Consider the following 15,619-nt stretch of genomic DNA (forward strand, 5'->3'; position numbering starts at 1 on the left):
CAGAACAACCTGTGCCATTCCCTGACTGTCCTCACGTAGGTAAAATTCTCCTTGTATCCACTGTGAACTCTTGACTGCCTGCTGTCTCTCATCTTCCTGCAATACACCACTGTAAAAAGCCTGGCTCTGTCTTCTAGACAACCTTGTAGGCACTGGCAGGCTCCCCCAAAGCCTGTTAGGTTCCCCCAAAGCCATCTCTGCTCCAGGCTGAACAAGCCCAGTTTCCTCTGTTTCTTCACAGGTCAAGTGCTGGAGCTCCCATCATCTCAGTGGCCTCCACTGAACACACTGAATGCCTGTCTTGTACTGGGAGGCCCAGAACTGGATGCAGTATTTCAGATGCTGTCTAAAGGCACTGAGTAAAGGGGAATAGTCAGTTCTCATGAGCACTGACTGTGCTCTTGTTAATATAGCCCGTATTCACAGCTTTCTTTCCAATCACTCCTTTACACAACTGCCTCTGCTTACAAACCTGTTTGAGATCTCTGCCCCTCAGGCTATCTTGGCTGAAAACTGGCAAGAGCCATTACAGGGGCACAGAAGTCGACACCAACATCAAAAAAGTAGGGTAGTAGTGTTAATGTGGCAACTTATGTGCCACTTATGTGGCACACACTTCCACTTCTATACAGCTTCTACATATTCCCACGTACTTATGAAAACTACGGATATTTTGTGAATGATGTAAAGAAATACAGACTTGTCTATTTCTTATCATTGCATATATTTTTTAAAATGCTTGGGGTTCATTTTTAGCCACAACAGGAATGAAATCGATGTACTTTTCCTTGAAAATACATTGTCTGGGAGAACGAATAGAAGGACATCAGAGTAATTTCTAACTTACCTTAGGAGCATAGCTGCTTAAAAGCTTCCTTGACATTGCTAAAAGATGGTGCTTCAGTGTTTCTCTAAGATTTTGGTTGATAGCAAGTCTGGAACCAGTCACGTTTTTATCTGCAACGTTTACTGCAAAGTTAGTGAAAATATCCATTTCATCAAATGTTGTCTGCAGATACAGCTCTTCAACTTCAGAAAAATTGTTTTCTTCTTTCCCTTGCAAGTGCTGCACACTTGAAGAAGAGACATCATTTTTACTTTAGCAGCCAGCATACGACTTAAAAGTCTTTAAAACTATTATTTAAATGCAAGAAATAAACAAAAGCAAAATAAGATATTTTATCCTTTTGTGCTTCCAAACTCTCATTGATCTTTAATTTCTGAGGTGACTTTAATTGTGGAGTGGATACTATCATTTTAGCTCTATCTGAAGAAATTGCAAGAAAAAATGAAGCCTGCACACATATCATTTTGACAGTGTTTCCCATAACATTCTTCTGCAGAAGCTGGCTGCCTATGGCTTGGACGGGTGTACGCTTCACTGGATCAAAAATTGGCTGGATGGCCAGGCCCAGACAGTGGTGGTGAATGCAGTTAAATCCAGCTGGCGGCCGGTCACCAGTGGTGTTCCGCAGGGCTCAGTGTTGGGGCCTGTTCTCTTTAACATCTTCATCAATGATCTGGATGAGGGGATCGAGTGCACCCTCAGTAAGTCTGCAGATGACAATAAACTGGGAGGTAGTGTTGATCTGCCTGAGGGTTGGGAGGCTCTACAGAGGAACCTGGACAGACTGGATCGATGGGCTGAGGCCCACTGTATGAAATTCAACAAGACCAAGTGCCGGGTCCTGCACTTGGGCCACAACAACCCCCTGCAGCGTTACAGGCTTGGGGAAGTGTGGCTGGAAAGCTGCACAGCAGAGAAGGACCTGGGGGTGCTGGTCAACAGCCGATTGAACATGAGCCAGCAGTGTACCCAAGCAGCCAAGAAAGCCAATGGAATCCTGGCATGTATCAGAAACAGTGTGGCCAGCAGGAGCAGGGAAGTGATCGTCCCCCTATACTCAGCACTTGCGAGGCCACACCTGGAGTACTGTGTCCAGTTTTGGGCCCCTCACTTCAAGAAGGACATTGAGGTGCTGGAGTGGGTTCAGAGAAGGGCAACAAAACTACTGAAGGGTTTAGAGCACTTGTCCTATGAGGAGCGGCTGAGGGAGATGGGACTGTTTAGACTGGAGAAGAGGAGGCTCAGGGGAGACCTTATCGCTCTCTACAATTACCTGAAAGGAAGTTGTAGGAAGATGGGGGTCAGCCTCTTCTCCCATGTTATGAATGACAGGACGAGAGGGAATGGCCTCAAGTTGTGCCAGGGGAAATTTAGGTTAGATATCAGGAAGAATTTCTTTACAGAGAGAGTTGTGAAGTATTGGAACAGGCTGCCCAGGGAGGTGGTGGAGTCCCCATCATTGGAGGTGTTTAAAAACCGTGTAGATTTGGTGTTGAGCAACATGGTTTAGGGACCCTGACAGTGCAGGGTGAATGGTTGGACTCGATGATCTTGAAGGTCTCTTCCAAACAGACAATTCTATGATTCTATGATCATATGTTCTACTGTAGTTCATACACCAGCAGCTGTTTTGTGTTAAGATGGCTGACCTCAATCTACTTTACACAATTGGAGCAGAAATTCACAAAACCCCTGAAATTAGTATTTTTAACTTCTACTAGCATAGTCTTATCTTCCATCAGAACAAGTTATACACATTTTAGTTTCATTAAGAGGAAACTGGATACAGTCCAAGAGCTTGAACGTATGCATCAGCATTTATAGAGTGAGTGACTGATAAGAGTGAAGTAACGTGTGGCTGAGGCCATAAATATAGGTGGAGTGGCATGAGGACATATGGACAGTAAGCATCCCGCCAACTTTCTACTGAGCATCGATCTTCAAGAAAACTCTTAAGATATATGCTTCCTTAAGAATGGAAGGTAATGTTAAAAAGCAAATATGAATACATATTTGTATAAAGTTACAAATTATTAGAAAAATATAATTGCGATGAGTTAAAAATACCAAATGTACTTATGAATAACAAGGCAAACGTCTAGCTGTATTGCTGAAGAGAGATGATACACATATTCCTTATAAGGTATTTTGTTCAGTACCTGAACCTTTCACTTGTCAGCAAGATACTATTTTAATGTCTGCATAAAGCATTCTAACAAATTGCAAAAGCACTATTATTTTTACGGAGTCTGAAAGATGTTGTACAGAAAGATGCAAAGGAGCTTGAGGAATTATGTATTTCATTATCTCTGCTTGCTAAAACGTCAAATATAAGAAGCTTAAGTATCTATAATGATTGATTTAAAAACATACCATTTAGCATCATTTTGGAAAAAAATCATGGCAGCTCTACAGTTCTTCATTGTAAGGCTCACAAGAATTTTTTGTAATAAAAGATGAGGAAAATCACTGTAAAAAAAGAAAATTGTTTTGTATTTCTTGCAATAAGGCAAACTCTTGGGATTCCTGAAGCACACCCAAACATTAACCAGATTAACAATGTATCTTCAAAGAAACTTAAGCTTCCACTTAAGATTTCTAACACATAGTTCACGTATCTGCTATGCTACAGACAGATAACTGAATTATATTCCAAGTGATATTCTACAGAAAACTCTACCAAAGCATTACCATAATACAATTCTGCAAATCCACTTTTCCCTGTGCAATTTTCGTGTTATAGGGTGAGCTTACATATAAAGTTATACCACAAGGACTTCACCTGCAAAGCACAGGAGGCAACTCTGCACATTCTTCCACTTCTTCCTCCAAATAGCAGGACAGTACCCATTTCATTATTGCCTCCTTTAACACAGAATCCAGATTTCTTTCACAATTACTCTGTTCCATTCCTATGTCCAAATTTTCTGGCACCGAACAGGCAGACATCACTAACGATAAACAACATACTGCAGAACTGTAACAAAGATGGAAGAAAGGCCATTTGTGAGAAACAACGTGGTATCACGGATCAGCACGCTAAAGCAAAATCAGTATTTCCACATGCTCAGGGAGCAGCAAGTACACAAGCAAATCAATACGCACGCACACTGAAAAACTCCTTTATTAGAATCTTTGCATTTCCAAAAGCCACATTTTGGTTATTACAGACACCTCCGGTCTATTTTAAAGACTGTTTCAGAATACTCATTTCAGAGTATATTTATACACACCTATATTTAGCAGAAAACATACCTTTTAACTTCTAAAAAATTAGTATCTCTTTCAAACAGGTTTTAAATTTTTAGTTCACTTTACATTTTTTAGGTCAATTTTAAATTTGAAGATGCTTGCCTCTCCTCTTCCATCTCTGCTTTCAGACTTATGTATTGATGCCCATTTCAAACACTTAAAACACAAATGGGGGCAGTTCTTTACTAGAAATACAGCCACAACAACAATATTGTTATTTTGAATAATAAAGTGGCTTTGGTTGCACAGTAAAGAGCAATGTGAATCAGACACAAAATTATTATCCTTGCTTTCCACTTTACCTTGAAGGTTTACATGCAGGTCCTGAAAATATCTTCCAGAGTTCTTTATCTGTTACAACAAGGTTTCCTTCAATCATAGCTCCAAGTAGCCTAAAGCTCTCTGCTTCAATTTGCTGGAAACTTATGCTACGAATGGTGAGAGACCAAATCTTTGCCCAGGTTCTCTGGAGCTCCAACTTGTGGGTGCTTTTCAAATCGGTTTTCTGCTTTTGACACAAAGCTACCTCTGTAAGACACTTCAGCACGTATGGGGTCCTTTCTCCTCGGCGCTGCTGAGGCAGTAACTGGTGAAGTACATTGAGTAAGAGAGGCAGCTCACTGTTAGGAAGACTCATGGGATACTTTGATATTAATTGAGCTGTAATCTGTAACCTTGAAAACACAAGGTGAAGCAATTAATATCAAATACACATAAATTTGCGCCTTCAAAAGTAAATGAACAAAGCATTCTCTGATTGTCATTTCGCATTCATACTTTCCAGTATTGAGCTGATTTGTTTGCTGTCAAAGGTTAAAGATTCAGTATTTCTACTGTTTTCACTTGTAAAGTCTGCTTGCCTCACTATCACTAATAGTTTGTTACAAGCTGACTTCACTGATTTCTGACCACAATGGAAGAAAACGTCAGGCAAAAAAATTATTTTTCTCTTTCTTCCGCACTAGCCTGTTATACACTCTGACCCAGGGAGTGACCTCAAGGGTGAAATTACATAAACAGGAAACATTACAACAACATCTCTGCATTTAAGAAAAATAAAATTTATCAATGAACAAAATGTTAAATTGGGAATGGTAAGCTGGAAGAGTTTTGCTCATAGAAATGGTTGCAACTCTACTCAAACTAGTAAATTACAGTACTCACAGTATTTCTTGGAAATTGCCACCTCCACACAGAATGGCATGTTAACTTCTCAGTTGGATCCTAAATAGGCACTTTGCCTCAATGCTTTGAGCAATAAACACACACACATACACACACACAAACCTGCCACACCAGCTCAGGGCCCAATTCACAAGCAGCGACACTGTTCTGGTATCTTGTATAGCAGTTTCCAAAAGAAGTCAGAAAGACAGAGAGGAACAGCAACAGCAAAAAAAAAACATCCAGTGTCATCTATTTTAGCTAAAAAGTCGACATTCTTGGGCTTAGGACTACGACTAGTAAATTCTGGAAAAGTCTAGCTGTGGTATTTTAACAATGACTTGACTCCCTGCTATGCTTTCTGCTACAGGGTCCTTTCTCCTCCAGTAGTCAGTGGAAGAAGATGTGTAGCTATACCTCCAGATCAGAAGTCTCTCGTGTCAAACAAAACACCCCTCAATCAAGGTCCAAGCTAAGACACCAGGCCTTGCACTTCCACAGTTTTCAGGCTGGGTATTATGACAAACTGTGAACTAGTCCTGTCATGGTTTGATGGCGGGGGGGAGGTTCTGGTGGCAGGAGCTGCCCACCAGATCGGACTCCCATCCCCCTTGAGGTTTGAGCCAATTGGCGCCTCTGCGAATTGCCCTATTTAAGCTGGGACAAAGGAACCGGAAAGGTGTGCTTGGCCCAGGAGCGAGGAGAGGGGAGGAGGGTGCTGCCCCCGCTCCCCCCATGCCTGGCCAGGTGGCTGCCCGTGCCAGGCCGGCGCCGCCCACTGAGGATGGCAGTGGCGGAGCCGCTTGGGGAACTCAGGGAGAGCCCCGCTCCCGGGGTGCCCGCTGGGCCGAGTTCACCCAGAGAGGACAGAGATCTGAAAGAAACAGCCACACAAACACCAGGTCAGTAAAGATGGAATGGGACGAGGTGTGCCAGAGCTGAGTTTCCCCTGCAACCGGTGGCAAGACGGCAGGTGGCCCCCCTGCAGCCAAAGGCAGTCCCAGTGGAGCAGAGACCCACTCGCAGCCCATGAAGAACCCAACATGGGGCTGAGGAATTCGAGATAAGGATTGCATCCTGTGGGTAGGACTCAGGCTGGAGAAGTTTGTGGATTTTCCTCGTGAGTAAGGGATCCACTGGAGCAAGGGAAAATGGTGTAAGGACTTTTTCTCCTTTAAGAGGGGAGTAGCAGTAACAACATGGAATGAACTGACCTGCACTCCCCCATTCCCTGTCCCCCTGTGCCACTGCGGGGAGGAGGTAGAGCTGGGAAGAAAAGGAAAGGGGGGTGGAGGGGTGTTGTTTTTAAGATCTGGCCTTGTTTTCTTTCTATCCTCTTAAGTAACTGGTTTTGCCTGTCTTTATTCTTTTAAGTAACTGTTAATAAATTGTTTTGCTTTAAGAAAGCTGAGTCTGTTTTGCCCGGGACCATGGCTGGTGGGTGCTCCCTCTGTTCTTGTCTCGACCCTCAGTCCTTTTATTATATTTTTCTTCTCTCCACTTTACTGGAGTGAAAGAGCAGCTGCGTGGGGTTTAGTTGCCAGATTGGCCTAAAACCACGACAAGTCCAAAACGCCAAACTGTTAATGGTTGCTGTCCTATGACACAGCCAGCTTAAGACAGCGGTAAATCTCACGTTAATTTCCTAATACTCATAACCTGGATCACACACACAACACTATGTAAAGACTAGTAATAAATAGCACAAAAGACAGGTAAAAAATCAGAGGCAGCAATATCTTATACACTACAACACATTTTACCAAACCTCATTTGTTATTTCTTAGGAAACCAAAGATACAAAGTTTTTAAAGCAAGAATGCCAATAACACTTCTCATTACTTTCCAAATGCTGTGAGAACCCAAGCTTAGTGCATAGATATATAACAACAGTATGTGCAGACACCTAATTTGAAAGCGCAACATATTCAGGAGAATGCTTAAATGTAAAAAGATGTCTGTAGTGATATCTGTTTCATGTAAAGATATTATTACCAAGGTATGACATCAAAATCCTTCTGAGATCTCTGCAGGTTGTCTCGAACTACCTCCCAGCCTAATTCAATCCTCCTGCGCTTGACCGGTACTGTTTCATCACTGGACTCTCTTTGTGAAACAGTATACGACTGGGTAATTTCCAGAACTTTGGTATCCTCTGTAAAAACCTTTATAGAGAGAAATTAAAAAGTATGCAAATAAAAAAAAGTTTTATTTACAGGAAAACTAAAATGTCAGTGTAAACTGGTCCATTTTTCACTGTGTATAAAGCCTCTTAAGAGGCAAACAGAATCACTGTTTATTATTCTTTACTATATCAGAACATCTGCTTATAGTCTAATAAGCAACACTACTGAAATCTAGTATAATTTAGAGTCCACACATTTCTAAACTGCACAAAAATTAACAACTAAATACAACAGAACACAGACAAAAGGTACTAATACTTCAGTAAATGATTCTGAGGAAATGCTAAAGCCATATTACTTTAAAAAGCAAAACATACAACACAGTAAATAAATCGTCAACTTTGTATTCAAAGAAAAGTGTTACCTGATGACAAATATCAGCCATTAACTCAATCAAATTTTCCTTTACAGCAATATTACGTGAGCTTGAAGAATACTTTCCTCTACTACCGATGAGATTTATTTCATTCACCAGCAGATCATATAGGTTATGTAAGATACTTTGCCATTTTGCTGAGACATAGGCACCTGTACATGCAAAACCAACGAAAAGGTAACACGTACAACCCACCTGATGGAATGCATAAACCTAACTAGACAAAGCAAAATACATCCACAATCAGAGTGAAGCCTACAAAGCTTAACAAATGCAGGCCTGCAAAACAAGACTTATAATGCAGAATGAATAAAGCAAAAGAGTGAAAAAAGGAGATAATTTAACCAATGTATAGAAACAAAGCTTCTAATAAACAATTCTTTATCTAACTGGAAAGACTACAATGAAATGCAATGAATAAATTTGGACTAATTATAAACTCTTTGCCATTTGCAGACAAAGTAAAAAAAAAAACAAAAAAAAAATTAAAAAATGATGCTATAACTGAAAGAGGCCATGACAAACAAACACAATTACTGAGTGAAGTTCTCTGATCAGTTTTTTACAGTAAGCCAGACTGAGACCACAGGAGTGGGTCTCTGGACTTAAATAAACCTGGTAAGACACGAATACATGTGGCAATCTAAACTCAATCCAGAATAAAAATCAACCTTCACAGGACTTAATACAATTAATATTATCTTAGTGCATACAATTGGAAAACTTATTTTCACTTTCACTGAAAATTAACCTATAACATAAAACCACTGAAAGTAATTATCATTCTCATTTTTTTCTCATGAGTTTCCAAGACTCAATACAAAAATACAAAAATTCAGAAAGTTGGCACAATAATTTGAACAAGCGCATGCAATAATAGAAAAACAAAACAAACCAAACCAAAACAGGAGCTTTTTATTGTACCTTTTCCCTCAGTTTTTGCACCCTTTGGATGATGAATACGAACTTGAAGACGAAATAACTCAATTATTGATTCCTTCAGGGAATCCTTAGATCTATACTGAGTCCATACATAAAGCACTGTAGGCAAAATTTCCTCCCCTACTTTGCAAATCCGTATGCGACAGTTGACAGCAAACTTATTGCAGAAGACATTCATTGCTCCAACAATATGATCCAAGCCTGCAGTATTCTTCTCCTGCCTACAACATAAACCAAACACTCAAACCTTCAGAAGAAATAATCTTATTCCTTTTCACAGGAATTGCTTAAATGTAAATACTAGCAAGAAACTATGTTCAGAATACTATTTGCCTAACAAATGCAGAAGTTATTAATATTTTAAAGAATTTATTAAATTAGTGTTCAAAGACAGAAAAAATATGTCTAAAGAAGTATTACCTGCTATTACTCAAGTTTAATCACAAATAAATTAGTTATTCTCTAAAAGTAGGCATTAGCATACAAAAGAAGCACTTGCAACATACCTTGCACACTGCATTGCTTTCGAAAAGAAGGTAAACATATCAGAATTCAACCCATCCGTTTGGAAGCAGTATCCCCTCATAAGCGTGTGAATTATCCTAGCCACCAAGACTCTATTAATCTTCCCAGAAGGTCTGAGGTATAATTGGCCATACAGGATCAGCAACTCTGCAAATGTATTGAAAAAAAGTATATATGATATATTGTGTACGTATGTTGTAAGTATACAGATACATATATAAACATACATAGTACAGAAGATTACATAAAAAAATGCTTGAAGCAAAATATTGCATTAAATATACAGAAACCACCATTCTCAATTCAGCTGCATGTCATTATTCACAAAAGTTAACTAGGGAAAAAAACAAAACATGTGATCTTGTCTACCCTGGAAGCAAAGTTACATTCATTCTGAGCTGGGATACAATCTGCTTGGTGTTACTGAGCAAAGTAGCTATAGCCACACAGTCGACTTTCACAACTACTTCCACGCTCAACTTCTACTCTACACTGATTGCTCAGCACAGTGGGCGTCAAAACCAATCCTCTGAAAAGTGAAAAATTATGTATGCATTTCTACTAAATTCAGGTTGCATGTTATATCATTACCCAACTTCTGCATCTGTTTTTGTCTATTCAAATCTTAAGCTTTCTGTTTTTCCTTTATATGCAGTATATGAACATAACAACAGCAATTCAATGTTTTTTAGGACCTTCACAAGCCAACAAAACTCAGATAATAAAATTTAATAGTAATACATTAACCATATCAAAAGTATACCACCCAATATCTAATAACTTGCAAACAACTGCCCACCAACACCAGTTTTACTGTGACTATTCCCAGCACATACATTTCATGGACTTGTTATACATGTTAAGCCCTGTGAAGACCATGCATATATAACCTGATTGTATGTAAGTACATATGTTTCAGTAAGTAACGACAAACAGTATGCAGAAAGAAAAAAATCAATTCCTAAACTTTGCTGTTTTGTTTATTTCAACTGTAAGCCTTCAAGGCTGATACTATTTCACTCCATATTTTGTGTAGTACCTCACACAACAGGGTGTCAAACAACTCAAAATGCACATAAACATGCTCCTATACTACGAAAAGACATTTGTAAGTTGGCTTAAAAATGTTACCTGACCACTGCTGCTGGGATATCTCACACCAATACTTCCTTACGGAGAGGATATCTTTCAGGAGTATATTACTACAGTCAGATCCATAAGCAGCAAAACTTGTTGGATCTCTTATAATTTCCATGACATAAATCAGAAGTTCCTGACATTTCAGTCTGGGTCCTCCTACATTAAGAAAAGACGTGAGACTGTAATTAATGCCAAGTGTGCCAAATAAATTTGGAATTAATTGTTTGTAAATGTTTACTTAAAAATAAAAAAAACCCTACAGTTCAGAAACAGTTCTGTTAGAATCATCTTCTTAATCAAAGTGTTTCTAAGAAAGAAATTACTTATGAGCGGATATATCAGGTGTATACACATTGAATAATTAGAAAAAGGCACTGTAAACATCAACAAGGACAGAGAAGGAGCACAAAGGACTGATTCACATGAAGATATTTAAATGGTAAACACCTGCAAGGGGGAAAGATAAATCCTACCCTGGTAACTGACCTCAGAATAAAAATTCAAAGCTCCAAAACAAAACAAAACAGTAATTCCATATGAATATATATTACTGACTTCTATTAGCACATCTGATGAAATATTTGACCAAACTTCCAACTTCTTGCATCTTTTTCTGTCTGGTAGTTTGAGTTGAAGCAGATGCATTTGCTTTTGTCAGTTGCAAGTTTTTCATTTCTTTCTGGAAATATTTCTGCAAGATACTTCAAAAGTAAAAGACATTAATCAAAGATATGCACATTTATGACTAAAGTAAAATAGGTAAATATTATTTTAGCCTAGAATGTCAGTGCTTGACCTTCTTGCAATTCTAATTATCAAAACCAACTGAAATATATTACAGTCTAATCATGATGGAAATAATGTATAAAAAGAGCTTTAAGTTTTAAAGATAAAGCAACTTGAACAGGAACAAAACTTTCCTTTAAACTTTACATTACGCTAAATATACAATTTATAATTAGGAAAAAACACAATGCCAAGTCTTTTTATTTATGCTGCAACATTATACAACAAAATAATAAAAACTCCTAACTGTTTTTATTAGGGAAAATCTTAAAGTCCTATCTCTCCATCATTTAAAATTAACATATAGATTAGATTTTAGATCTAAAAATAGATTAAACTTTTCACTGGCTTTGTCATTGGCAATTACAGTAGATTTTCCGGCTTACTACTTGTATTCGGTATAGAGTCTTGCGCTGGGTTTATGTGGCGGGGTTTCGGTAGTGGGGAAGGGACTGCAGGGATAGCCCCTGTAAGGAGCTACCAGAAGCTTCCCTGGCTCCAAAACCAGTTGGCCCAGTCTCTGGCCAGGGCTGAGACAATCAGTGCCTCTGTGAATGCCATATTTAAGAAGGGCATAAAGGAACATGAGCCAGGAAGGGCTGTAGTGAAGAGAGGGGGCAGGCAGGGGAGGGGAGGAAGCTGCCCTCACTCCAGGTGGGCAGCTGCCCATGCTGGGCCACCACCGCTCAACTGGAGGTGGCTGCTGTGGCGTGGCTTGGAGTTCATCCTGCCAGGACTGATGAAGTTCATCACGCCAGTGGGGCCTGGAGAGGCTGCAGCAGAGAGAGGACTGAGATCTGAGAGAAATGACTGTGCAGACACCAGGTCAGTGAAGATGGAGTAGGAGGAGGTGTGCCGGAGTTGAGGTTCTCCTGCAGCCTGTGGTGAGACAGCAGTGGCGCCCCCGCTGTCTGGGAGGTTAATGGTGGAGCAGAGATCCACCTGTAGCCCATGGGAGAACCCCATGCTGGAGCAGAGATGCCTGCACCTGAAGTTCATAGAAGACAGTCTCCTGTGGGAAAGGACCCCACGCTGCTGAAACAATGGAGTAGATGCATCTGCAGTCTGTGGAAAGAGACTCCACGCCAGAGCAGATGGCTGCACCCTAAGAGGCTGTGACTCTGTGGGAAAAAGCCCACAGTGCAGCAATCCGATGGGTAAGGATTGCACCCTGCGGGAAGGACTCATGCTGGACAAGTTCATAGAGAACTCTTTCCTGTGGGAAGGGGCCCCATGCTGGAGCAGGAGAAGAGTGTGAGGAGTCCTCCCCCTTGAGGAAGGAGCGGCATAAACAATGTGTGACAAACTGACCTGCAGCCCCCATTCCCTGTGCCCCTGTGCCACTGAAGGGGAGGAGATAGAGCCAGGAAGAAGGGAGGGGTGGGGAGGAAGGTGTTATTAAGATCTGGCTTTGTTTCTCGTTATCCTCTCTGAAGTAACTGATAACAAATTAAATCGATCTGTCCTCAAGCTGAGCCTGTTTTGCACGGTGCCATGGTTGGTGGGTGATCTCTCCCTGTTCTTAGCTCAACCTTGGGGGTAGGTGGGGGGCGAGCGCGAGTGAGAGGCCACGTGGTAGCTTAGCAGCTGGCTGGGCTAAACCACAACAAGTCTCTATTTTTGTATTCCTCCTATCTATTTCTAATACATTATTGGCCATCTCAAAAGCAACATAGAAAATTTATCAAATACTTCTCACAATATTTTTGGTATAGCTACGAAACAAGAACTATTCCAATGCTGTCCAATTAAAAAACATAATGGAAAGCTGACCAGACACCTTCCTATGAAAAATACTATTTCAGAGGTACTTTTAACACAAAATTTAACACGGTCTCAGCTGCTCTAAGAACTTATCACATTCATGGTCAGTCCAATCTTGTAGTACACCTACAGCAGATTATATCAAACAAAGCCCCCATTTTTAAAAAGGGAAAAAAAGACGACCCAGGGAACTACAGGCCAGTCAGTCTTACCTCTGTGCCTGGCAAGATCATGGAGCAGATCCTCCTGGCGACTATGCTAAGGCACATAGAAAACAAGGAGCTGATTGGTGACAGCCAACATGGCTTCACTAAGGGCAAATCCTGCCTGACTAATTTGGTGGCCTTCTATGACGAGGTTACAGCATTGATGGATAGGGGAAGAACAACTGACATCATCTACCTGGACTTATCCAAATCATTTGATACTGTCCCACACGACATCCTTGTCTCTAAACTGGAAATGCATGGTTTTGATGGATGGACCACTCACTGGATAAGGAATTGGCTGGATGGTTGCTCTCAAAGAGTTGTGGTCAACGGTTCAATGTCCACGTGGAGGCCAGTGACGAGTGGTGTTCCTCAGGGGTCAGTACTGGGCCCAGTGCTATTTAACATCTTTGTTGGTGACATGGACAGGGGGATCGAGTGCACCCTCAGCAAGTTTGCAGATGACACCAAGTTGTGTGGTGCTGTGGATACGCTGGAGGGAAGAGATGCCATCCAGAGGGACCTTGACAGGCTGGAGAGGTGGGCCTGTGAGAACCTCATGAAGTTCAACAAGGCCAAGTGCAAGGTCCTGCACGTGGGTCGGGGCAATCCCATGCACAAGTACAGGCTGGGCGGAGAATGGATTGAGAGCAGCCCTGAGGAAAAGGACTTGGGAGTGCTGGTGGATGAGAAGCTCAACATGAGCCGGCAATGTGCGCTGGCAGCCCAGAAAGCCAACCGTATCCTGGGCTGCATCAAAAGGAGTGTGGCCAGCAGGTCGAGGGAGGTGATTCTGCCCCTCTACTCTGCTCTTGTGAGACCCCACCTGGAATACTGTGTTCAGATCTGGAGGCCCCAGCACAAGAAGGACATGGAGCTGCTGGAGCAGGTCCAGAGGAGGGCCACGAAGATGATCCGAGGGCTGGAACACCTCTGCTATGAAGACAGGCTGAGAGAGTTGGGGTTGTTCAGCCTGGAGAAGAGAAGGCTCTGGGGTGCTCTTATAGCAGCCTTCCAGTACTTAAAGGGGGCCTACAGGAAAGCTGGAGAGGGACTTTTTATAAGGGCATGTAGTGATAGGACAAGGGGCAATGGCTTTAAACTAAAAGAGGGGAGATTTTGGTTAGATATAAGGAAGAAATTTTTTATATTGAGGGTGGTGAGGCACTGGAACAGGTTGCCCAGAGAAGTTGTAGATGCCCCATCCCTGGAAGTGTTCAAAGTCAGGCTGGATGAGGCTTTGGGCAACCCGGTGTAGTGGAGGGTTTCCCTGCCCATAGCAGGGGGCTTGGAACTAGATGACCTTTAAGGTCCCTTCCAACTCTAACCGTTCTATGATTCTATGAAACATGGGCCTCTACAAACCGCAGCACAGCTGCTTTAATTCACAAGCCACAGTCCTTCTATTGTGTCTTGAACTCAGTAACACAAAAAATTCTAAGGAGCTATCTATAATCTATATATGAACTATATGTTGAAAATCAGATGCAGAGGATAATTTTCAATAAAAGAAAGCAACAATTATTATTGTAAGGAAAAACAACCACCCAATTAATTATTAGTTTCCTAGCAGCTAATTTTCCTTTTTTGTATGTGGCAAGTGTTGCATTTCTGGCTATTTTAAATTTACTTCCTTTAGAGACTAACGTTAAGTAGCTTCTTGTTTACACACTGACAAGCAGTCTCAATCAATTTTCAGAAAGATAAGCATTAAAATAGGCCCAATAAACAACAGAATGGTGTTCCATGTAAGAAAACTGCGACCATTCACAAAGGAAAAAAAGAAACTACCTAAATACAGCATCCCAGTTGAGTTGCTTTCCCTGCTTAGAATCAGAATTTCGGTCCAGCTGGTGAACTGTTTCAGGATCACGGAGAAGCCGCTTGAAATTTTCAATTTCCTTCTGAAAATGTATTTCAGGAAAAAGAATTATTAATGATTCCCTTCATTGCTAATTGAGGCACACACCCCAAAAGAAAACTTGTTACCCTTCGCTCTGCAGCTTTCTCATTTTCAAGGCGACGACAACAAATGAGCAGATCATGTAATGCAAGACTCATGGTTCAGTTTAACAATAGAGTCATTTGTATCTGCAAACGGAAGAAAATGATAAAACAGTAATTATTTTATTTAACACAGAGCCAAGTCAACCAGATGAAAAATTTGGCATGCAATATACTGCAAATCCAGTATCACACACAACCACAGTGTTATTTCACTGAAAAGCTTGTGCTTGTCTGGTTTAGTCTTATTGGTCGTGAGACTGAAGCAAACTCTCACGTCAAGAATATAATCTATTCTCACAGACAACAGTCGAAAAGAGTAACAGCACAGACCCTCTTCACAGGACTCAGACTCCCTCCCTGAGTGGTAACAGAGTAGAGCTGGTCAGACTATACGGAAGGAAATTATGACACAGAGCTGAAT

At 41.1% G+C, this 15,619-nt stretch overlaps 1 protein-coding gene across 7 annotated transcripts in view; it reads right to left on the bottom strand.

Annotated features, from left to right (window-relative positions):
• The window catches only part of ATM (ATM serine/threonine kinase), a 77,306-nt gene extending 62,037 nt beyond the window's left edge, over positions 1-15,269 (bottom strand). For all 7 annotated transcript variants that reach the window (XM_086621701.1, XM_086621711.1, XM_086621707.1 and 4 more), the window contains exons 1-12: positions 15,181-15,269; positions 14,983-15,095; positions 10,988-11,133; positions 10,424-10,588; positions 9,274-9,439; positions 8,750-8,988; positions 7,814-7,977; positions 7,259-7,428; positions 4,402-4,773; positions 3,630-3,824; positions 3,221-3,316; positions 848-1,073 (exon numbers count right to left, since the gene is read on the bottom strand). In XM_086621701.1, coding sequence (XP_086477827.1) covers positions 848-1,073; positions 3,221-3,316; positions 3,630-3,824; positions 4,402-4,773; positions 7,259-7,428; positions 7,814-7,977; positions 8,750-8,988; positions 9,274-9,439; positions 10,424-10,588; positions 10,988-11,133; positions 14,983-15,095; positions 15,181-15,252 — 2,124 coding nt within the window. In that variant the 5' untranslated portion in view covers positions 15,253-15,269. The remainder of the gene's footprint in view (positions 1-847; positions 1,074-3,220; positions 3,317-3,629; positions 3,825-4,401; positions 4,774-7,258; positions 7,429-7,813; positions 7,978-8,749; positions 8,989-9,273; positions 9,440-10,423; positions 10,589-10,987; positions 11,134-14,982; positions 15,096-15,180) is intronic.
• Positions 15,270-15,619: the final 350 nt, after the last annotated feature.

Source organism: Tauraco erythrolophus, chromosome 1, assembly GCF_009769465.1.
Source record: "Tauraco erythrolophus isolate bTauEry1 chromosome 1, bTauEry1.pri, whole genome shotgun sequence".
Taxonomy (NCBI): Eukaryota; Metazoa; Chordata; class Aves; order Musophagiformes; family Musophagidae; genus Tauraco; species Tauraco erythrolophus.